Below are 24,484 nucleotides of genomic sequence, written 5' to 3'. Positions count from 1 at the left end.
ATAGATCTGGATGTAAAACAGTCTTGATTCTTAGTTAAAAGCAAAAAAAAAAAAAAAAAAAAAAAAAAACGTGCAGTTAGCATTTATTTTACGTAAATATTTCGAAGCACGATGCTAGTCTGTCAGTCAATGTGGTGGCCGCCAAATGTAAATAGAACTTTTTCAGTGAAAATTCTTGTGAATAAATGCTTAAATCCCTGAATTCTTTATAGATTGGGACGTAATACAGTCTCGAGTCTTGGTCAAAAGCAAAAAAAAAAAAAAAATGTGCAGTTAGAATTTATTTTACGTAAATATGTCGAAGTACGATGCTTGTCTGTCAGTCAATGTGACGGCCGCCTTATGTAAACAGAGCTTTTCCGGCAATAATTCTTGTGAATAAATGCTTAAATCCCTGAATTCTTAATAGATATGGACGTAAACCAGTCTGGATTCTTGGTTAAAAGCAAAAAAAAAAAAAAAAGGTGCAGTAAGCATTTATTTTACGTAAATATGTGGAAGTACAATGCTAGTCTGTTAGTCGATGTGGTGGCCGCCATATGTAAACAGAGCTTTTCCGGTGATAATTCTTGTGAATAAATGCTTAAATCCCTGAATTCTTTATAGATATGAACGTAAAACAGTCTCGATTCTTGGTGAAAAGCAAAAAAAAAAAAAAAAAAAAAAAACGTGCAGTTAGCATTTATTTTATATAAATATTAGGGCTGTCAAATGATTAAAATTTTTAAACGTGTTAATCACAGCTTAAAAATCAATTAATCGTAATTAATCGCCATTCAAACCATCTATAAAATATGCCATATTTTTCTGTAAATTATTGTTGGAATGGAAAGATAAAACACAAGATGGATATATACATTCAACATAGTGTACATAAGTACTGTATTTGTTTATTATAACAATAAATCAACAAGATGGCATTAACATTATTAACATTCTGTTAAAGCGATCCATGGATAGAGAGACTTGTAGTTCTTAAAAGATAAAGGTTATTACAAGGTATAGAAATTTTATGTTAAAACCCCTCTTAATGTTTTCGTTTTAATAAAATTAGTGAAATTTTCAAACAAAAAATAAACTAGTACCTCGCCATTGTTGATGTCAATAATTACACAATGCTCATGGTGCTGAAACCCATAAAATCCGTCGCACACAAACGCCAGCAGAGGGCGACAAAACACCAAAAAACACAACAAGTGGACATGACTCTGTGCTGTCATTTTAATCTGTTTGAGCGGGGCATGTGCGTTAAATGCGTCAAATATTTTAACGTGATTCATTTAAAAAATTTATTACCGCCCGTTAGCTCGATAATTTTGACAGCCCTAGTCAATATGTCGAAGTACGATGCTAGACTGTTCGACAATATGGTGGCAGACTTACAACAAAGAGCTTTTTACGTTGAAAACTCTTGTGAAAAATATAATAATTACCTTAAATCCTTGAAGAAATCACTCCTGAGACAATCTTTCCTGTTTGTATGTGGTACAGCTTTCGTACTTTTTCAACATGAATCCGGCATTGGATTACTACATGTGTCCTTGCGACCAACTGCGAATAACTAAAGCGGATTCTGGGATGGCCTCCTACATGAAGGCATGGTGCAGTGAAGGTGGAATCTGACCCGTCAATATCAGTCTGAAGTCTATGTAACAAATTTATGAGAATACAGAAAAAAAAAAAAAAATTGTTTTCCAAGAATCAAGGTCAGGTTTAATAGATAACTCATAATGTGGCGAGAATAAAGTTGTATTTTTTTACAAGAAAAAAGGCTGTATTACCGTGAGATTAGATTTGTATTGTTAACGCAAAAACTACCACATAAAACTATCGCGTCTAGATCCAGCATCTTCTATGTATTCAAAGCTTTCTTGAAAATTTAAATGTCCCTTTACTATATTCTTAACTATGTTTATCTGACATGTTTTCTTTATGTGCTTGTAACATCACTACTATTTTTTCTCCTCATAAAGTCACACTGTTCTCGTAAACTTTTGACTTTATTCTCATAAACATTGGACTTTTTCTCATAAAACATTATGACTTAATCCTCATAAAATTCAGACTTTTTCCTCGTAAAAGAAAGACTTTATCCTTCTATTATTATGATTTAGTTCCCAAACTCGTAATGTGTTTTTTGTGTGAGTATAGCAGTGAACCTGTTGTGCTATTTTAAAAAAATATGTACTGCATTTATATTTCTGACATGCTTCTTTTTTGTCCTTTCTCCTCTACAGGTTTAGCCCCTACGAGTGGTACAACCCGCACCCTTGCAACCCAGACTCGGATGTAGTGGAAAACAATTTTACACTGCTCAATAGTTTCTGGTTTGGAGTTGGGGCTCTCATGCAGCAAGGTAGTTACCTCAGCCTGTAGCTCTCTATATCCCACTGTCTCTCAGGGTTGGGCTTTTTTTCTATCCGAGCCGGCAGCGACAGAGAAAGACATCTGGCATTCTCCGAAGAAAAAGCTCCCAATGCATCGGGGCGTTAATTCCGTGATAGCCATTGTCCTCTCTCTGTCTGCGCTTGGCCCATCAGCGCCTGGAGACGAGTGGGGTGTGGAGTCAGGATGTGAGGTTACCTTGGGTACATGACTCTCTGGCCCAAACAGGCCATCACTTCTCCACACTCTGCTTAATCATCACTGCTGAATACATTCGATGCGTGAAAACAACCTGTCTGCGGGACATGTTCTATTTTTTTCCCCCCTGCATTATTCAAAGCGCTCACTTGTGTCAGCGACTAGGGGGTGGGGGTTGGTGGGGATAAGCGCGTTTGAAATCCAACAATTATCTTTTCTGAGAGCTTTTTTTCAAGTGATTTCATCTTGAAGCGAGCGGCGCATCCGCTTCGGCTGAATAGAAAGACGGGGGGAAAAAACCTCAAGAGAGTTCTTGACTGTTTGACTGTTTTTGGAGCAAGCGGCGTTATCTTGTTGTGTGTTGTTACGTGGTGCAAATAGAGCTCGACGAGTGAATGCGAGATGAGTGGCTGCAGGGATGAATATATTTCCAAGCTTAACTCATGCCGCCTCCCTCACCTCAGGCTCAGAGCTCATGCCCAAGGCCTTGTCGACGCGAATAGTGGGAGGCATCTGGTGGTTCTTCACCCTTATCATCATATCCTCCTACACGGCCAACCTGGCCGCCTTCCTCACTGTAGAGAGGATGGAGTCGCCAATTGACTCTGCCGATGACCTCGCGAAGCAAACTAAGATCCTCTATGGCGTGGTAGAGGATGGAGCCACTATGACCTTTTTCAAGGTAGAAAGAAAATGCTCTCTGGTTTCAATTTGCTCTTTTATTTCTAGCTGTTCTGAGGGAATTATTGTAGGCTATCCATCAAATGTTACGTTTATAATCAAACCCCCACAGTCATGCCAACAATGAGACCTTCTGCAACTTGAATTCTGGAGGAAATCATCTGGGAACACAGGACCCTCAGAATTTTTAGAACAATCTGTTAGAAAAAGCATCATACTAAATGTTTGTTATCATGAAAAGAAAATTCGGTTGCATGTCAGTATCCTTTTCTTATATCATACACAACACTTTTGAGAATAGGCGTTCTGTCATTGATCTTCACTTTCATGCATGCCTTGACATGGCAGCAGGCTATTATTATGTTATTATCTGTAATTATAATCCAGGTGCTTTCTTTGATTTTCTAATTTGCCTCTCAATCTTTGACATGTAGAAGACAAAGATTTCCACCTATGACAAGATGTGGGAGTTTATGAACAGCAGGAGGCAATCAGTGATGGTGAAAAATGTGGAGGAGGGCATCCAGCGGGCCCTCACGTCGGAGTACGCCTTCCTTATGGAGTCCACTACCATTGAGTTCGTCACTCAGCGCAACTGCAACCTCACGCAGATCGGAGGCCTCATTGACTCAAAGGCCTATGGAGTGGGAACGCCAATGGGTAAGGAGTTTGACATTATACAAAGCCTGTCGCAATATGCAATAATTCCATTTATCGCAAATAAAAATGAAGGCGGTAATTTTTCCGCTGCGATTTATCGCCTCGCGTGCATGTGCGGCAGACATGCTGTTAAAAGTTCGGATTCCTTGTTACCAACTGCGCAAAATGCATCTTCGCTCCAGGTCCGGCAAAAAATAGCACCGGAGCCAATCTTTCCCATTATATCCTTATTGTTCAACGTATACCGGCCGCTTCAGTGCTCCGGATTGACTGCGGATCATCTCCGGCGTGCCGGTGTTGTTGACGTGTGGGCGCTCCCGTCAGGGATGACATTTCACGCGGGGCGGCTATTTTTCGGCACAACACCGGATATTTGGGTGGCAAATTAAGAGCGCTGTGCTTCAAACTCGTCCTGTTTATGATAGTCGATTGTCATATGCTGGTGTTGTGCAGTAATGAGCAGAAGTGACTTTTGTGGCGTTTGCTAACTTTTTTAATGCGCGCGCACACTAAATATCATGAAATAGCAAACAAGATGTGCTACGTCCCATGCCATTGGCTACGTGAGCCCAGAGTGATTATGGGACATGTAGTCCATATACTACATCGATGAATTCAGTACGTGACACAGATGGATTCGGACCACAAGTAGGATGTCTTGCTCATGTAGTAAACCTAGCTGCTAAGAGAGCTGTAGCAATCAACAGTATGCCCCGCCTCACTTTACAAACAGTAAAGATTGTTCTCAGCACTTTTATACTAAATTTCTTCAGATCAGTAATAGGTAAACACATAGTTATTATGCACTAAAATGCATGGTTATATGATGGCAATTTAATTTTTGCTTGTTCGCAAAAATATATATATATATATATATATATATATATATATATATATATATATATATTTTTTTTTTTTTTTTTTTTTTCCAGAGCATTTAATGTATTGAATCCGATCGAAAATCGTGTCCCCCATATCGAAAATCGTATCGAACCTTGACTTAACTGTATCGTTGCATCCCTATGGAACACCATTGCAGAAGCTTTGAGGGGAAAAGTTTTCATATGCCTAAATGTTTAAGTTATTAACTGCAATTGTATTTTTTTTTTCTTGAAAAACACATTTTATTTATTCTGTGTTTCTGTGCGGTATTAATATTGTTGTCTTTTACTCAAGAGGCATGGTCTATAGTTTTTAGTTGTGATTTCTTATCGCGTTTAAATGGGTGTACTTTATCTATTAATATATACTGTATTCTCACTGTGTTATTGTAAATTGGTTTAAAAAGAAAAATTGGGGGGGGGGGCGCAATAATATCGCATATCGCAATAATTTATGAGATAAATTATCGCACACTAAAATTTGTTATCGCGACAGGCCTACATCATACTTGACCCTCACAAAGGGATCCATGGATAGAAAGACTTGTGGTTCTTAAAAGATCAACGTTATTCTGAGTTAAAATATTTTGATATTAAAACCCCTCTTGATGTTTTAGTTTTTATACAATTTGTAAAATTAGTTTAACTAGTAGCTCGCCAATGTTGTTGACGTCACAGGTGACATAACTGGGTTACGCTGCCGGGCTTCGAGAGTATGGCTCTAGCGACATAAAGATGTCATCTGTTCAACCCTTTACTTCAAACCCGAGAGGAACATTAATGAGCATGACACCACTGTCGATATTTCACAAAACGAGCAGCAAAAGCAAAATGAACAGGAAAGACGGGATGAGACAAGATGAGAGTAGGAAAAAAAAAAACGTGTTCTGCCAAAATGTGCTACACCGGCGAAACGTCTACAATCGGCAAATTTGACACAAAGTACTACCGTGCGTTTTTAGCTTGTTTTGTTTAGATGCATACAGACATATCATACTAAAGAAAATACTTAAAAGTAGTAATATTAAATAAAGGTGGTTTAAAGACATATCATACTAAAGATACCTTAAGAAAATACTTAAACGTAGTAATATTAAATAAGGGTGGTTTAAATACGCTACGTAACTAATGTGGTCAACAGTTCAACAATCTGCTTTAAAGCTACCACAAGAAAACAATGCTTAAAAGGTTGAGAAGGTAACACATGTAAAAAGTATTTTGAGGCAATAAAAAGGTTATAAAAGACTCAATAAAAACAAATAGTAAGTACTCGCCGCTTTTAACCAATGTGCGCATGTGTTGAACGTCTCACTGCGTGAAAGGAATTGCAGAACACCATTGCATGCATAAAACATGGCGCCCGCCGTAGGTCAAAACATGTACTAAATATTATAGATTTTTAAATCAATGGCAATATTTTATGTGTTTCTAATAGCATATTATTTAGTAAAAGAGAACGATTGTGGCTTATTAGAGCCTACAAGTCTTGAAGTCCCAGGTTCCCTTTAAACTTAGCTGGAACAATTCAAATGTTGGGAAATTACTGTATCTTTCAGACTACATGGAGCAGTGTTGTTTTTGGCAGTCCTTTTTAATTTTCATTTTATTCTTAGTCTTTTGGACGAAAATACTTAAAATACTTATTTGTCTTTGTCATATTTTAGTCATTTTAGCTGCCATCCTCCCGCTTCAAAAGGATTGGACGTCTACTCGTGATAAACTCATTCCAACTCACAGCAGAAGCTTGTTTTTCTGTTTATTAGTTGTTTGTAGAATATCCTAGAATGATTTCCTGACCAATGTATCGATAATCGTTGTATCGCCATATCGTCAGATCGTTATCGTGAGCTTTGTACTGCAAATCGTATCATATCGTGACAGGTTCCCATTCTTAAATTGCCAGCTTAGGAACGGACCTCGTTCGTAACCCGGAGACTACCTGTAATCGACCCTGAATATAAGTTCCAGGACCAGCCAAATAATGTGGAAAATAATGTGACTCATAGTCTAAAAAATACGATATGTGCCATAGATTCTTGATTGAATGCATTTGAAAAAAATCACACTGCAGGCACTGATATTGATTATGTTTAAACTTTTTGCCCTCGAAAGAAGCTCGACTCTCAAACTTGTGAGAACTTTGTGCAATCCTGTTTTTGGTCACGACCCACAGCTCATGACCGCACAAAGATCAACCAGTAAATCGAGATTCCGTACTGTGATGCTGTTGGATTGCCAAGTTGCCAGAAGACACCACTGTTGGAAAAGATTATGAAGTATATATGTGTTTTTAAGTGTCGAACTGTCCCCTTTAACATTTGAAGTCTCATAAAAGTCTAAAGAAATGTTAAGCACTTCATAGTAAAACCTTTGGCACCCATAACAGATATTATAGAGAAAATTGAGAGGGATCAAGAACTTGTTTGTAGACCGATACTGTCACCAGGTGACATTTTATACTGTCGATATGGCTTGAGTCAATAACTGTCTGTCCATCAGAAAGTTGCTTCACAACACATCTTGAGCTTGGTGATTGGAATTTTGGCATGTACTGTTTACCGTTATTTTCGGGCTATAAGCCGCTACTTTTTCCCCTCATTTTGAATGCTGCGGCTTATAGTCCACTACAGCTTATTTGTTGATTTATTTGGGTTAATAGGTAGCACTTTATTTGACAGTGGTGTCATAAGACTGCCATGAGGCTGTCATAATTATGATATGACTAGGGTTGGGAATTGATAAGATTTTTACAATTACGATTCCATGATCGATACTGCTTAACGATTCGATTCTTTATCGATTCTAATTTGGACTAATGGACTATATGTTCTGGGTTCAATATGTTTTATGGTTCATTCGCCTTGGGGTGTCGGTTAGAACACAAGGAGCGGAGAGTGGAGTTGGTCTTTGGCACTTTTAATACAACTTGGCAAAATGCACAACTATATACAGGCACTGGCCCTTGATATGAGAATCACTCAATGAGCAGGTGGGAGCATGCGTGGAAAGATGTTGATGTATTTGTATGTGTGTGAAAGACTGGATTGTGTGGATATACTAGTGTGTGTGGTTCTGAAAGGAAAGAAAATTAGTGCTGATGCAATAAACAATGCAAATTGACTGTAAAGCAGTTAATAACACACATACATGACTCGCAGTGTAATGAACACAAGGGGGGGGGGGGGGGGCGAGTGCGCGCGCACAAGCCGGACGCACGCTGCGTGCACGCTTAGTCCGGGGTCGGGTCGCGGGGGCAGCAGCTTTAGCAGGGAAGACCAGACTTCCCTCTCCCCAGCCACTTCAGCCAGCTCCTCCGGCGGGATTCCAAGGCGTTCCCAGGCCAGCCGAGCGACATAGTCTCTCCAGCGTGTCCTGGGTCGACCCCGGAGTCTCCCGCCGGTGGGACATGCCCGGAACACCTCTCCAGGGAGGCGTCCAGGAGGCATCCGAACCAGATGCCCGAGCCACCTCAGCCGGCTCCTCTCAACGCGGAGGAGTAGCGGCTCGACACCATGCCCCTCCCGGATGACCGAGCTTCTCACCCTATCTCTAAGGGAGAGCCCGGACACCCAGCGGAGGAAACTCATTTCGGCCGCTTGTATCCGGGATCTTGTTCATTCGGTCACGACCCACAGCTCATGACCATAGGTGAGGGTAGGAACATAAATCGACAGGTAAATCGAGAGCTTCTTTTTGGCTCATCTCTTTCTTCACCACAACTGACCGGTGCAGAGTCCGCATCACTGCAGACGCTGCACCGATCCGCCTGTCAATCTCCCACTCCCTCCTACCCTCACTCGTGAACAAGACCCCAAGATACTTGAACTCCTCCACTTGGGGCAGGATCTCATCCCCGACCCAGAGAGGGCATGCCACCCTTTTCCGGCTGAGGACCATGGTCTCGGATTTGGAGGTGCTGATCTTCATCCCAACCGCTTCACACTCGGCTGCGAACCGCCCCAGTGAGAGTTGGAGGTCACGGCTTGATGAAGCCAACAGCACCACATCATCTGCAAAAAGCAGAGATGCAATGCTGAGGCCACCAAACCGGACACCCTCAACGCTTCGGCTGCGCCTAGAAATTCTGTCCATAACAATTATGAACAGAATTGGTGACAAAGGGCAGCCTTGGCGGAGTCCAATCTTCACTGGGAACGAATTCGACTTCCTGTCGGCAATGCGGACCAGACTCTGACACCAGTCGTACAGGGACCGAACAGCCCTTATCAAGGGGCTCGGTACCCCGTACTCCCGGAGCACCCTCCACAGGACTCCCCGAGGCACACGGTCGAACGCCTTCTCCAAATCCACAAAACACATGTAGACTGGTTGGGTGAACTCCCATGCACCCTCGCGGACCCTGCCGAGGGTGTAAAGCTGGTCCACTGTTCCACGGCCGGGACGAAAACCACACTGCTCCTCCTGAATCCGAGATTCGACTTCCCGACGGACCCTCCTCTCCAGCACCCCTGAATAAACTTTACCGGGGAGGCTGAGGAGTGTGATCCCTCTATAATTGGAACACACCCTCCGGTCCCCCTTTTTAAAAAGGGGGACCACCACCCCGGTGGCTAAACTAACACATTCCCTCTTAACACAAATGTGCAACGCGAATGTAATGTAAACAACGCTCTCCTCCACGCAGCGAGGACGAGCGGAGTGACCAGCCGACAGTAAAAACACGAAATGGTCACGCTGATAATGGTTCTAATTTATCATCAGAACTTTATGGCAAGAAGAGGCAATACTTACATTCGTTCATGGACGCACAAAAATTAATAATGCCACTAACAGGTGGCCGTCTGCTGGAAATGCGCACCTTACGTCTATTCTCGGTCCCAGAATACGCTGCGCGCATGACGTAGGACAAGTAACAGGAAACTGACTGCCTGCTATTGGAACGAACGCATACCCATGAAATCTTTCTAACAGGAGTATTAAAATTGCTAATAAAATCGTTTAGGATTACTCTAGATGCATATATCCTATATTTTTCTTATAGAGTATTGTACAAGAATATAATAGACCCCTTAATAGAATTTTTGGGAAAAATCACCATTTCTTTAAGTAGTCTCATGAATAATGACTTGGCCTGTGAATACCACTACTTTAACACTCGGATGCGACATCTCCTAGTATCTTTGAGTGGTTAAACTGTGAGCATTCATGTTGAGATACTTGCTTGCATGTCGGTGTGTATCATGCGCTAATTCAGTGACATTGATTGTACTGTTAGGAATCTATAAGAGAATCGTTAAATAATCTGCCAAACGATCCATGGAATTGATACACGCGGAACCGGTTCTATAGAGAACCGGTTCTCAATTCCCATCCCTAGACATGACACTGTCATAGGCATTAATGAATGCTTATGAAAGATATCATTTACAGTCATCCGGCAAATTATGTCACTAACTCCATTTATGTGTAGCTCGGATCTTTTACATCCTTTCAAAATAGATAATTTGCCGGATGACACAAAATGACATCTGTCATAAGCATTCATTAATGCTCATGGCAGTGTCATGTCATAATTATGATGGTCTAATGTTAGTCTTATGGCGCCACTGTCAAATAAAGTGTTACCAAATAGCATAAGTAGCAATTAATGAAACAACTAGAACAGTAACTGAAGAAATAATTAGCACAGAACATGAATTTTGATTTGTCATTTACATCTGTGGCGCTGCAATGTATGCTAGGAGGCATGTTGGACGACAAAAGTTTTAACAGCAGGTGCCAGCAGAGGTTGACTGTCTCCCACAAGAGAACAGTGATGGCCAAATGAAGCTTCTTGAAGCAATGAAGTCATGGTGGTTCATTTGGTCTTATGACAGTCTTAGGATTCCGCTGTCAAAGAAAGTGTTACCAGTTGATATCTTTTGGTGTAAATATCCCATAATAAAGTGATGACAGCTGCAGCTTATAGTCCAGTGCGACTTATCTATGACCTAATGCCGTTTTCGTGTCAAATTGGGTGGATGGCGGCTTATAGTACGAAAATTACGTAAATTAAATAGGCTTTTTTTCCCCGTTCAGACCATATATTTTTCCAAATTGTTGCATTAATTGAACATTATTGTCTTATTCTCTAATTGTAGTCAAATGTGGAAAAAGAAAGGGTTGCAGCTAGCTAAAAGCATTACTTACGGGTTGACCTATGCTGATATAATGCCTTATTTACTCATAAGTAGAGAACTAAAGGCTTCATATCAGCGGCCATCAGAAAGAGCGACGACTGTGAGGTGAGGAATTGTGGAAAGCAGCTCAAAAGTGAATTTACCGCAGACCCCCACCCTTCCTCACGCATCGCTTGACGCCGCGTAAATTGTAGGCGAGCTCTAAAGCGCCTCAACAAAACACTTGGGCGCCAAACAATCAGACGACAATCCGAGCGCTCGCGCGTCTGTTTTTCTAATCTGCGTTTGCGCCTGTCAAAAAAGATGAGACACTCTCAAAGCATCAAAACTTTTTATGCGATGCTCATCATTCACTCTGGGGAGTGTTGTGTTGTGTTGTCTTGTGCTGTATGCAAAGCAGCCAGCGGGTGGATAAATGTATCCCAAGGGTGTCTGAGTGTGAAGCTGCTGATGATTTCTGTCCCAGTTGCCATAAAGGTTAAAGTGGTCGCCACGAGGCCAACGGGAGCACTGCGACCGTGGCGTCAGAGAGGGGGGGCTAATGGCCGCATCCATCACGGGCGATATGAAGGCCATCAAAATACGGATGATTAATTCCAGCCATCCACATCTGGAGCTGCCTCGTGCTGATGAGCGCGGCGCTGTTATAGATCTGCAGAGATGCGATGATTGCCGCGGCTGTAACAAAGCCGGAGCGGCGACGTGATGTATCGCCCCGCTGCGGCGCCGACTTTACACGGACGTCCTTGAGATGGACATCAGCCCTTCCCGCTTCCCTTTCATCGGCGCAACGACGCTGTGTATCAAACGTAACCGGCTATATTTCAAATCCTTCATTTCCCTGATAAGTGCCACACTGATAAATGCATAAAAAACTACTGATTAGGTTGTCTGCTGCAGGAGTTATTACTTCTCTCTAATTCATTTCACTCTCACATTAAGGGTATTCATGACGTTACTATTTCAGAATAAAGCTGATTACGCTCCCTCAAATGTTTCCACTGTGATAGAAAATGTCTCTTTTAATCACTAAATGCAGCAGCTCTGGCAAAAGAATCGTTTTTTTTTTTTTTTTTTTTTTTAATGACTTTTGGTGTCCTTGTCGTTTAGTACATTTTAATCGAAATCTCGTTTGTTCCTCCCTTAGAGCGGTTTGTTCGGTCGGGTGTGAATGCAACAATCAAACTTGGGTGCTCACCAAAAGCTGGTTAAGGTGTTTTCCTTCCACTTCTAAACTGCTTGCTCATGTGGTTCAATTGTTTTGGATCTGTGTGATAAGCGTGCATGCGTACTTGTTAATACGTTAAAGAGCTTTCATTAAAGTGCATGAAAAAAACAGACTGGCTAGTAGGGGTAAAACTATTAGAGATGTACCGAAAGCAAAATTCATGGCTGAAACCGAATATTGGAAATACTTGGCCAAATTACCGGAAACCGAAAGGCCAAAAAATACACATGTATACAATTAATTTTTCATTTCATTTTTAAAGAAATTATATTGTTTTCCGATTACAATGATCCCTCGTTTTTCACGGTTAATGAGGGCCATAACCAGAGGCGTAGCGTCCCATTAGGCATATGCAGGCAATTGCCTAGGGCCCCCAGCCAGCAGGGGCCCCCAGAGGGCCAACAGATTTGGCACACAAAGAATTAGCACACTCAGCTTCACCGCACTGTCGTAACGACTAGTATTGGAAGTGATTTAATACCATGGAATCATTTGGCAGATTATCTAACAATTCTGTTATCATTCCTAAGTAGCATACATGTATAAACAAGTCCAATCAGTTTTAACACTGCATGTATGTGGAAAGTGTGATTCTTCAAGAACTTTATGAAAAGTCCTTGCTGTAATATTTTATGTTGATTTTCACAGGCCACCTCATTATTCATGTGACTACTTAAAGAAATGGTGATTTTTCCAAGAAAGTCTATTAATGGGTCTATCATATTCCTCGTTGAATACTTTATAAGAAAAATATAACATATATGCATCTAAGATAATCCTAAACGATTTTATTTGCAATTTTAATACTCCTTTTAGCAAGGTTCCTTGGGTATGCGGTATGCCGCTGTGTACGTTCCCATAGCAACCAGTCCTGTTATTGTCCTACGTCACAAGCGCTGCATATTCTGAGAACGAGAATAGGGTGTAAGGTGCGCATTTCGAGCAGAGGACGGCCACCCCACCTGTTAGAGGATTAATCTGTGCGTCCATGAATGAATGTAAGTATTTCCTCTTCATGCCATAAAGTTCTTATAAGTTAGGCTGGTCGGCTGGTTGATCCCACTCGTTCTCGCTGCATCGAGGAGAGCGTTCTTTACATTATATTCACATTGCACATTTGCTTTAAGAGGGAAGGTGTTAGTTTAGCATCTTAAAATGATGTTTTACATCCATATGAGTGTAAAGTGCTTAGTTTTCGCAACTTTTATGGCCAAGATGACCGCACGCAGCGCGTACTCGAACACCCACCCACCTTCGTCTTTATTTTACTGCGCAAATATGTATGTGTGTCACGTGACTCAGAGTGAGAGTGGGCGGCGATCGGGCCTTTTTTTAATTGGCAAAATGAAGAGAAGTTATCCGTCTGGAAATGAAAAAAGAAAGGAAAAAAAAGCAGAAGAGGAGAAAAGGAAGCAAGAAAGCGGTGAGTGTACTATGTTACTATAGTTTTATGTCCTAATGTAGTAGAAGCCAGGCACTTTGAGTGTCCTAAAAAGCGCTCTATGAGAGCAAGGCATTATTAGACTTTTATCAAATATGATATTGCTCCAAGTCCAACTATCCCCCTTACTTGCACATGCTCAAAGGGCCCCATGTTGCCTGTTGCCTGTGGCCCCCGGGGACCCTTGCTACGCCTCTTGCCATAACCCGTCGCGATAAGTGAAAAACCGCAAAGTAGCACCCCCCCAAACAAAATTTTTGTGTGTTCAATGTATTTATTCAGATTTAGCATTATACATAGATACATACTAGTATAAGACATGTTTTTTAACTTTTTTTCCCCAAGTATAATTTTAAAAAATATATACAGTATATACCGTATATATTATAATAAATGGTTTTTAACTTCACATGTAATAATAAGCTTTAAACATGTTACTGTCCCACCAAATTATTTTTAAACAGCAATAAAGTAGAAAAATGCTTGTCTTTTATTAAATGCTTCATTAAGTGAGTCCACTCAAATCCGCTCAAGCTGCTCACTTACTTACAATGAGTTGCCACAGCAACTGTTTAACAAGTTAAACGATGATTAACGCATGCGGCGCTTTGAAGCTTCAGCTTCCCAGGGCCTTTGCAAAGATCAAACATTAAATGTCTGTCAATCATTGTTAACTTTAATAAGCAACCCCAGTGCACTGCCTGACCAACAAAGAGCAGCAGGAGTGAGAGGGAGACTGCGTGATCGGCTCGGGACGGCTCATCAGTATTTTTTTTTTTTTTAATTAAAGAAAATCCGCGAGGGACTGAACTTTGAAGCGCGAAGTGGCTAGGGTTTGGTTCTACAACCCTGGAGGCTCGAGAAATTTGGTTTGAAAGGTGTTGATTACGAAAATCAATGAGTGGTTGCGTTCCAGGTGTTCTGTCAGATTTTTCACCCCATCAGAAATTGCAACTCACGGCAAGTTTGGGACATTCGACAAATGGGTCTCATGCCTCCAATTGCTAAGCTAAATGAGATATCGACATACATTTGTGTGGAATGTATTTCACAACAGCAAGAAAACCTATTCCTTTTTTGACAAAACTAGTAAAGCTCTTCACAAGGCTAGTACAATCTGTCCTACTCCTTAAAATAAGACTCGCCCTTTTGTTGTGCAACAAGTGGAATCGATTGAGAGCCAGGCGGGCCGGCCGAGTTCTAGCGGCGACGAAGCCGAGCAATGTCGCTCCCGTCTGGGTTAAACGACGACTGGCAGAGGGGTTGTGGAGGTCGTAGGAAAAATGTGACAAAAAGGAAGTGGTCGTGCTACAAAACTACAAAAATTTTGTACTAAAACCATAACAAATGCACATGTATCCATTTAAATACTACTTTATTTGTGTATTCTGTTCACTTGATTAACCTCCAAACTACTCACGTACGGAATCAAATGCACTATACTCGATGTGACGTGGGACATAAATGGAAGTAACTTCAGAACGAGCTTGTAGCAGCCATGAAGCAAATTAATTTTATTTCCCTTCATTTAATAATGATATATTTCTTTAATACTTTAAAATACTTCCACCTTGGACATATTGGGTGTGAGCCAGTAGTGTTAGCTCGCCGTGTTTTGATTACGTCATCACAAGAGGACTGTTTTGATTACGTCATCACAAGAGGACTAAAGTTCTTCACACTTTTCAGTGGTAAACTTTCGGCCTCGTAACCGAAAATGCAATAATAGCTATTTTCAGCCGAAGATTTTCGCCACTGAATTTTTGGTCACATCTCTAGTGACGATCAGTGTTGTTAATAACGGCGTTATCTATTTTCAGTCGTGAGTAATCTAAATAATTTATTTTCTCATCTTGGCAACGCTGTTACAGTTACTGAGGATGTAAAGGCGTGCATTATTACGTGTGTTACTAGTGCTGTCAAATTTATCGAATTAACGGGCGGTAATTACTTTTTTTAATTAATCACGTTAAAATATTTTACGCATTTAACGCATGCGCGGAATGACCCGCTCATGCATGACCTCTAACAGATTACAATGACGTCGTTTTTTTTTTTTTTTGCACATTGACAGCTAAGAGACAGAGAGGACACAGGCGTTCATTGGACAGCGCCGTTTATTGGCATAAGCTTCGGCAACTCCTTCACAACAAACATAAGTATCATTTAGTGAAAGCACAACAAAAATAATATTCCTATCTCTCAAAAAAAAAAAAAAATGTTCACAAAAAGAAAAGCGCTTCAATCTGTAATAATGAGGCCCTATTCTCACACAGTTAAACAACAATGCATTGAGAACTGCCTTTCCTAATCAATTACTATGCAAAATACACATAAAACTTACACAGACTTGGGTCAAACTCTATTCAAACATTTCATTTAGCTCAACAAATACACTGGATGGGAATATTTAGTCACAAAATACAAACTATCAGAGGTCTCATACATTGTGAAACCAGCACTCAAATGACCGTGAAGTACAAAGGAAAGGATGGACCCAGTAAACAGGGAACTACGGCGTCAGTCGAGGGACAAAACATACTCATTGGCTTGATTTCTATGTAATTTAAAACTTGCCATTGACACCTTGTGGTGTATTTCAATCATTACCTCACGTAGTTAAAGACAGTTATGTGACATCACCGCTCGGCGACGTCAATAATGGCGAGCTACTAGTTTATTTTATGACTGAAAATTTTACAAATTTTATTAAAACGAAAACATTAAGAGGGGTTTTAATATAAAATTGATATAACTTGTACTAAAATTTATCTTTTAAGAACTACAAGTCTTTCTATGCATGTATCCCTTTAACAGAAAGAATGTTAATAATATTAATGCCATCTTGTGGATTTATTGTTATAGTAAACAAATACAGTAATTATGTACAATATGTTGAATGTATATATCTGTCTTGTGTCTTTCCATTCCAACAACAGTTTATGGCATATTTTAGAGATGGTTTGAATTGCAATTAATTACGATGAATTAATTTTTAAGCTGTGATTAACTCGATTAAAAATTTTAATCATTTGCCAGTCCTAGTATAACGTTGGTTTAATGACGCTAGAAAAGTCTCAGAGACACAGACTGAGACGAGAGAGCAGAGCTGGAGTGGGGAGGAGGGAAGGGAGTTGTGACGCCGTTGCAAACGCGATGCTAGGTGGCGCCAATAATACCTGACTGTAGCTGATAGCCTACAAACTACGCCCACATGATGCTATGGTAGATATCGCTTGTATGGAAAACTATATGTGAAATGATAGACTCGCCAGCGTTAGTAAACAGCCGCCATCTTAAAGCAGTAGACTTCTCAGGAAGGCTCTGTTATAGAGAGCCTTTCAAGCAAACCTAAGTAACTTTTTATCTAAAATACTCCTAAATAGGTAAAATCTTTAACTTGAATCTATCTTTAAATGATTAAACAGTTTTAAAACTTTCTCATGTCGAAAGTAGACAGAAGGGAACTAATGCAATCACGGGAGCAATTTTAACAACTTTAACGGTTGATTCACAACATTAATTGACTTCCAAACATAGTAAAGGTTACTATGTTTTTTGGGGGGGGGGGTTTTGGAATGGAAAAAAAACATGAAAGGTAACACCAGTTACTTTGCCAAGTAACTAAATACTCTTACATTCAGGTAGCTGAGTTACTAACTCAATTACGTTTTGGGAGAAGTAATTTGTAACTGTAATTAATTTTTAAAGTAAGATTAACAACATTGGTTGCGATACATCCAACTGGAATGATACATAGATCGAACGGCGTTGTATCCAATTGAACCATAGAAGACTTTGTAATTTCGGCAAATATTGCATCATTGTCCAAAGAATCAATATTGTATTGTTATGAAATTGGTCATTCACGATACATCCATCTGGAACGATGGTTCCGTAAAGCAGTGATCCCCAAACACTGGGCCAGGGACCGGTATCGGTCAGTGACGCATTTGCTACCGGGCCGCAGAGAAATAATACTTCATTTGTTAACGACCACAATCTGGCCTGTGTCTCTTGACACTTCAATATTCCTATCTTGACTTATCCGAGTAGAGATTTGTGTACGTCGCCATCTGGTGGTTGGCCGCCATTACTGGGGTGTTTGCAGACGAATAGCAGCCCAGCTTCAGTCAATGTAAACAGTATAGTCAGCTGCTGTTGGCGGCGATGTCTTTGGACAGCTTTTTTACGGGGAAAGGCCACCTGCTGAGCCAAAAGAGGACCCTACAACCAAGTCCATTCGGCATAACATGTGGCTAAAAGCTAGCAAACGAGGCAACAAAACATAATGCACTAAGAGCATCGTGGTGCACCGTATTGCTAAAGACAAGAAACTTTCACAATTGGAGAAGAACTTATTATGCCTGTGAACAAGGATATTTGCCGCTTTAGGTGTGGCTGCTGTTAAAAAACAGTTGATTCAGCGTATGTTGAGTTACATTTTCCCTGCACTTAATGTTGGTTTTTAGCCCCGTCGTGTTATTTTATATTTACTGTAATTTTGTGCCACACATTACCGGTCCGTGAAAAAAAAGACCCACATTACACCAGTCCGTGGTGCAAAAAAGGTTGTGGACCATTGCCGTAAAGCAACAATCCAATCAAATCGATCAAAATGCAAAACATTGATCAATATTGTCATCTTTTCGATATGCCCTTTTGTTAGGAAGATTTTTTTTTCCAAATGCCTGAAATCTTTTACGTGACAAAATTCTGAAAATGTAACAATAGCTTTGTATTTGTTTTTTATTTACAGTTGGTGAATTTTAATTAATTGTCTAACTTAATGTGTACATAAAATCTTATTAAGTCGGTCAAACCGAATCAAAATCGAATCGTGGCAGACTTTGTAACATCAGCAAATATCGGATCCGTTTCCAAAGAATTGATATCATATCGTCATGACATTGGTCATTTACCTCCACGCTGTACATCTTTTTCAATTTAAATATAAATTTAACGAGTTCTTTAAAGACTTTGTTAAAATGTATAGACTGAAGTAATTGATTAAAAACATGCATATTGGCGATGCTAATTGATCGTGTTTAAATCTTTTTTAAAAACTTTTTCTATTGCGAAATAAGTTTGAGAAAAAAAACAACTTTAGAATTCATCACTCATCATAGTATGCTTACTGTTTACAATATTATTAAGCAATGCTGACATTTGAGGCAGAAATCAATTTGTTTCTCTACCTCTTGCAGAAATTGCTTAAAACCCTAATTAGTCAACTATCTATGGAATAAAGATTCTAAACACCTAATTCCTTGACTGATCAATAACTATGCCCATCATGAGGAAAAGCTTCTCCCCGGTGTCAATAGTTTCATGCATGTGCTGCCTTCTTCCTGTTTACAATCTTGAGGTCAATAAAAGAAGCAAAAGATCTCAAGTGGTTTGTGATGACACGTTTTGCTTCACTTTGATTTTTCTCACCACGTGAAAAGAAACCAAAACTCTGGGGGGCAGCAGAGCAAGTGTACAAACCCATCAATGGATTGGGCCCAGAGAAAGCGACCTATAGGTGTGAAAGCACGTTTAATCTTTAAGTGCTTGTCGGTTCCTCTAAATCCCTCTCCCAAAAGCGGCGCTATCGACTCGAAGCGTGCGCGAAGCAGCCGCCCGGCTGTGTGGGAGTGATGGATGCCTTGTGCGTTTCAACATCTGTAAGGTAGTTATGAATGCACATAGCGTCAAGCATCGCACTTTTCCATTTGCTGAGGCTCGAGCTCTCTATCCTTGTCTCTGAAGACTCATCCTATTAGCATTTATCCAAGGCCTCCTTTGTTAGGCCATCGTTTATCATTTGAAATATGATGGAAGAGTTTGTTGAGAGAAAGGAAGGAGGGGGGCGCAATCTAGAGTCTGTGATACTTGAGAGATCTCCCATCTTCAAACAAAGCATATGCTCGAACATAAGAACATGCAAATGAGTGCCATCTGAGCAGATATATGTACTTAAGCATGCATGTACACGTAAGTGTGGTTGTAGACTATAAATGTATCTTATGTAATAGATGAATAAAACAGCGTAAAATCATGTTGATAGTCCATTGGCTTGCATTTAACATGCACTTTTTTATAGAGCTTTTATGTATTTTTACTAGGGCTGTCAAACGATTAAAATTTTTAATCGAGTTAATCACAGCTTAAAAATTAATTAATCGTAATTAATCGCAATTCAAACCATCTCTAAAATATGCCATATTTTTCTGTAAATTATTGTTGGAATGGAAAGATAAGACGGATGTATACATTCACCATACTGTACATAAGTACTATATTTGTTTATTATAAAAATAAATCCACAAGATGGCATTAACATGATTAACATTCTTTCTGTGAAAGGGATCCACGGATAGAAAGACTTGTAATTCTTAAAAGATAAATGTGAGTTTGTATATTGTGACTGAATTAGTGCTGCAACGATTAATCGGTTAACTATTAAGTATAAGTATTTGATTAGATAAAAAGATTCAAATTCAATTTTGCTGCTTCGAGTATTCGTTTGATTAAAGTGGCGTTGTGATGGTTTATTTTAAAAGTGTTTGCATTTAGTTTTATTGATTTGGGTGGATACACTGCACTCTGGTCTGCCTCATTTCACATGGGTGAATCCAGCTGCTGCCTGTTAAGACCAACGTAAGCAAAGTTTTTGTTTGAGCTAATGTTTTTTCAATGCATTCGTAATTTAGTTTATAAGTATATTTAGCCGTTTTTTGCGTGAATATGTGTCTGAACCATTTGTCAAGAGCATTGCAAAAACAAAAAAATGTTAGCATTTTATAGCATTTAGACTAGCGGACTTTTGCTATGAAAGTTGGCTAATTGTTCTTTTGTTGTACATAGATCCTCTTTTTTTTTTTTTTTTTAATACCGTTTGAGGCTCAACTCAGGTTTTGATTTTTCACGTTCCTTATCCGATTACTCGATTATTCGGACTAACTAGTTCATCGATTAATCGACTATTAAAATAATCGATAGCTGCAGCCCTAGACTAAATATTGTCATCTAGTATATTTGTTGAGCTAAACTACTTGTTTGAATAGAGTTTTACCAAGGTCTGAGTATTATTTTGCAAACCTATTTTGATTGGGAATGCCAGTTCTCTTTGCATGGAGCGCTTTTATTTTTGTGAACATAATTTTTTTGGAGAGATATGAATATTATTTTTGTTGTGCTTTCAGTAAATGATACTGTAGCGACTGTTCTGCCTAAATGCATGATGCGAAGTTGGGCAACCATGACTGTCAGTGGTGGCTGCAAATGGTATATTTTCTCTGCGTTGTGTTCAGTACAGGGTGTTAAGAAAAAGATAATGTTCTGTCATTCTATCCCATGTCGCTTGCTACAATAGATATAATTGTTGTGGAAGAGATACTAAAGCTTTTGCCAATAAATAGCGCAGCCCCAATGAATGCCTCTGTTCACTCCACTCGCTTGTCTCTGCCTCTTAACTCTCAATATACATAAAACGGCGCCATTGTAGTCTGTTTGCGGCAATGCGTGAGTGGGTCGTTCCGCGCATGCGTTAAATGTGTTAATTATTTTAACATGATTAATTTAAAAAATGATTACCGCCCGTTAACGCGATAAATTTGACAGCCCTAATTTTTTATATACTTATACATGCATTCACTGCAATATATGCTGATATAAACATTACTTTGGATTGTATAAAGGAGATAAGCAGTAATTTAATAGCCATAGCAATCTCAGATAGCCTTCGTTAGTGGTCGTTAATTTTAGCAAACTAGCCACATGCTACATACTCAGCATTTTTAAAAAATGTTAATCAAATATGAGATGAAATTTTAAAAGTTGTTTAAAAGTGTTGTTGTTGTTATGTTTTTTAAACAATTTTACATTCCTTATTCAGTGTTTACCAAGTACATTAGTAAGCACCAAATCAACAGCCTACTAAATGAAGCCCTGGAGCTACTAAATATAAAAGAGCCAAAAACTTTTTCTCAAGGTCAAAGGAAATGCATGAATTTCGAGGTTTGTTTGTATCATAATTTTTTTATGCAAACAAAATTAAAAATTGATTTTGGTTGTTTTTTTGTTTTTTTTTTATGCCTTCAAAATCATCTAATATAAAATATGTGGTTTTCCAATAAAACTATGCGATCACAATAACAAACTCGTAGCCATTTCCAGAGTTTTTTAAACTACAAGACATTGTAACAGTTTGCCTGCATCCACAATGGTTTTGAGATCTAACGATCAAATGCGCGTTGAAGTGTTTGTTGTCTTTCTGCTTTAATTTTAAGATGTTTTATAGATACACAGCTATGACTAAGGATGACTGCAATTTTATCCGAAGTCTTGAGATGCTCTGTATCAAAAAACAAAAGTAGAAAGTCACACAGTCCAAAATATACTGTAATTATTTTGACTGTCAAGATTAGGGCTGTAGCTATCGATTATTTTAATAGTCGATTAATCAATCAGCTAGTTAGTTCGAATAATTGAGTATTCGGATTAAGAACATTTATTGCATTGCAGAATCAATTTTAGGAGATGTAAAACAAAGGCTTGCGAAGATTGCACTTTCAAATAAGCATTAAATGCAAATACAAAATAACATTCCCGAGGGTTTCTTAAAACTATGCAGGATTGCAATTTCATTTAAAAATAAATTAAAATACCTGATCTTAGCCTTAAACAGTATTTTAAAAATGAATGAGAAACTAAGTACAACAAAAGAACAACTGGCTAACTTGGATAGCAAAAGTCTGCTAGCTTAAATGCTATAAATTAGTAACATTTTTTTACAATACTCTTAACAAATCGTTCAAACACGTATACCCCCCCAAAAAACGGTGAAATATACCTATAAACTACATTAAGAACACAGTATTAAAAAATGAATGAAAAACTAAGTGCAACTAAAGAACAACTGGCTAACTTGGATAGCAAAAGTCTGCTAGCTTAAATGCTATAAATTAGTAACATTTTTTTTTTACAATGCTCTTCACAAATCGTTGAAACACGTATTCCCCCCCAAAAAACGGTGAAATATACCTATAAACTAAATTAAGAATACAGTATAAAAATGAATAAGGAACTAAGTGCAACAAAAAAGAACAATTGGCTAACTTAGATAGCAAAAGTCAGCTAGCTTAAGTGCTATAAATTAGTAAAAATTTCTTACAATGCTCTTAACAAATCGTTCAAACACGTATTCCCTCCTTAAAAACGGCGAAATATACTTATAGACTAAATTAAGAATCCATTTAAAAAACATAATAGTTCAAACAAAAACTTGCCTTATGTTGGTCTGAACAGGGAGCAGCTGGATTCAGCCATGTTAAATGAGTTATGTCATATTCACTGTTGTCAATAGAGGGCAGTGTATCCACCCAAATCAATAAAACTAAATGCAAACAATTTCAAAATAAACCATTATAACACCACTCTAATTAAACGAATACTCAAGGCAGCAAAATTTGATCCGAAGCTTTTTTCTAATTGAATTATTCGAGTTAATCGAGTAATCGTTGCAGCACTAGTCATGATACAAGGTTGAACTATAAGCGGCACCTACCAAATTTGTCAAGAAAATTGAAATTGGCCATATAATAGGCCACACTGGACTATAAACCACAGATTTCCACATTGTAATCCTGGATATTTTCACACAAAAAATATGCACCTCATTAGCCACATTGGACGCACGCAGTGTTCAAAGCGAGGGGAAAAGGTATGCCTTATAATCCGAAAAGGGACCAGTCTAGGGCTCTAGGTTACCCTGACCTTAATGTGTATAACATGTATAGAAAATGAACAGATATCTTTTTTTATTATTTAAAAAAACAAAGATAGTATCACAAAAACTCGTCAGTGTCCAAAAACTTGTGGACACAAGTACTGTATATGCTTCTAAAAAATGCCTTCGTAATTGTCTGGCTGTGCCCTTTGTGTGTCCAAATAAATGGAGTCTGTGAGATGAAAGGATGATGGATGATAACAGAAAATGATGGATGACACTGAGAATAAACTGCGGGGGAAAAAAGACCTGATTCTGTGCAGCCGTGAGTCCGCAACAGACGGGAAACTATTAAACATAATAGAATGCTTAGCAAAACCTTCAAACTTTAATTTATGTACTACATTATTGCCAAAAGATTGATTTACTTTTTTAATTGCACTCCAGGTATTTTCTCCTTCAATGACCCATGGTCATGATTTTTCAAATGCATCTAAATGGAAATTAGTTCAAAAGGCAAAAATCTGCCTATGCGTTGATGCATTTCATAAACTAATTATTTGAATTTCCATCTCTGTTTTTATTTTCATATCAGAAATAGAAATAGATGTAACAAGCTTTTAACACGGTTTATAAATGAATGATATAAGCTTACCGTGAGCGTTAATCTCTCCCTAGGAAGAGTGTGTTTTTGTGTGTGTGTGTGTCACACTATTCTTTGGAAGCAGCGGGAACGAGACTCCGCTCTGCTCCTCCACAACGATAACTCCTCCTTTGATCACCCCAGTTACTCCTACTGTGTCACTAATACCGCCACCCTCCCACTGGCTTCTTTTCTCCCCCCCTCTTCATCATGCCATTCAACCACATACAAATAATGAAACCCCATCTCAGATATACACATATAATCCCACTACTGTATAATACACACCCAGCCGGGACGCTGTATACTGCATGAGCAGCCTGTTTGCGGCACGTGTGCAAACAGCGGCTCATTCAATGCTTCTGAAGTCAATACTTTCTTGCCAACTTCCTCTGTGTTAATGGGAACGTAGGGTGTGAATGGAGTCACACTGTGACTATCAGGATTAGTGGCATTTAAAGGAGGACTCCCTATGTGCAGCCATATGTAACCTGCCAGGTTATATGATGAAA

The 24,484-nt window shown here is 39.1% G+C and overlaps 1 protein-coding gene across 3 annotated transcripts in view; it reads left to right on the top strand.

Annotated features, from left to right (window-relative positions):
* The window catches only part of LOC130907228 (glutamate receptor ionotropic, kainate 2), a 334,891-nt gene that overhangs the window by 294,428 nt on the left and 15,979 nt on the right, over positions 1–24,484 (top strand). For all 3 annotated transcript variants that reach the window (XM_057822068.1, XM_057822067.1, XM_057822066.1), the window contains 3 exons: positions 2,238–2,356; positions 3,048–3,265; positions 3,699–3,924. In XM_057822068.1, the coding sequence (XP_057678051.1) occupies positions 2,238–2,356; positions 3,048–3,265; positions 3,699–3,924 (563 nt within the window). The remainder of the gene's footprint in view (positions 1–2,237; positions 2,357–3,047; positions 3,266–3,698; positions 3,925–24,484) is intronic.

This window comes from Corythoichthys intestinalis, chromosome 19 (genome assembly GCF_030265065.1).
Source record: "Corythoichthys intestinalis isolate RoL2023-P3 chromosome 19, ASM3026506v1, whole genome shotgun sequence".
NCBI classification, from domain to species: domain Eukaryota; kingdom Metazoa; phylum Chordata; class Actinopteri; order Syngnathiformes; family Syngnathidae; genus Corythoichthys; species Corythoichthys intestinalis.
Note: the sequence above shows the minus strand (reverse complement) of the source record. Positions and strands in the feature narration are given on the sequence as shown.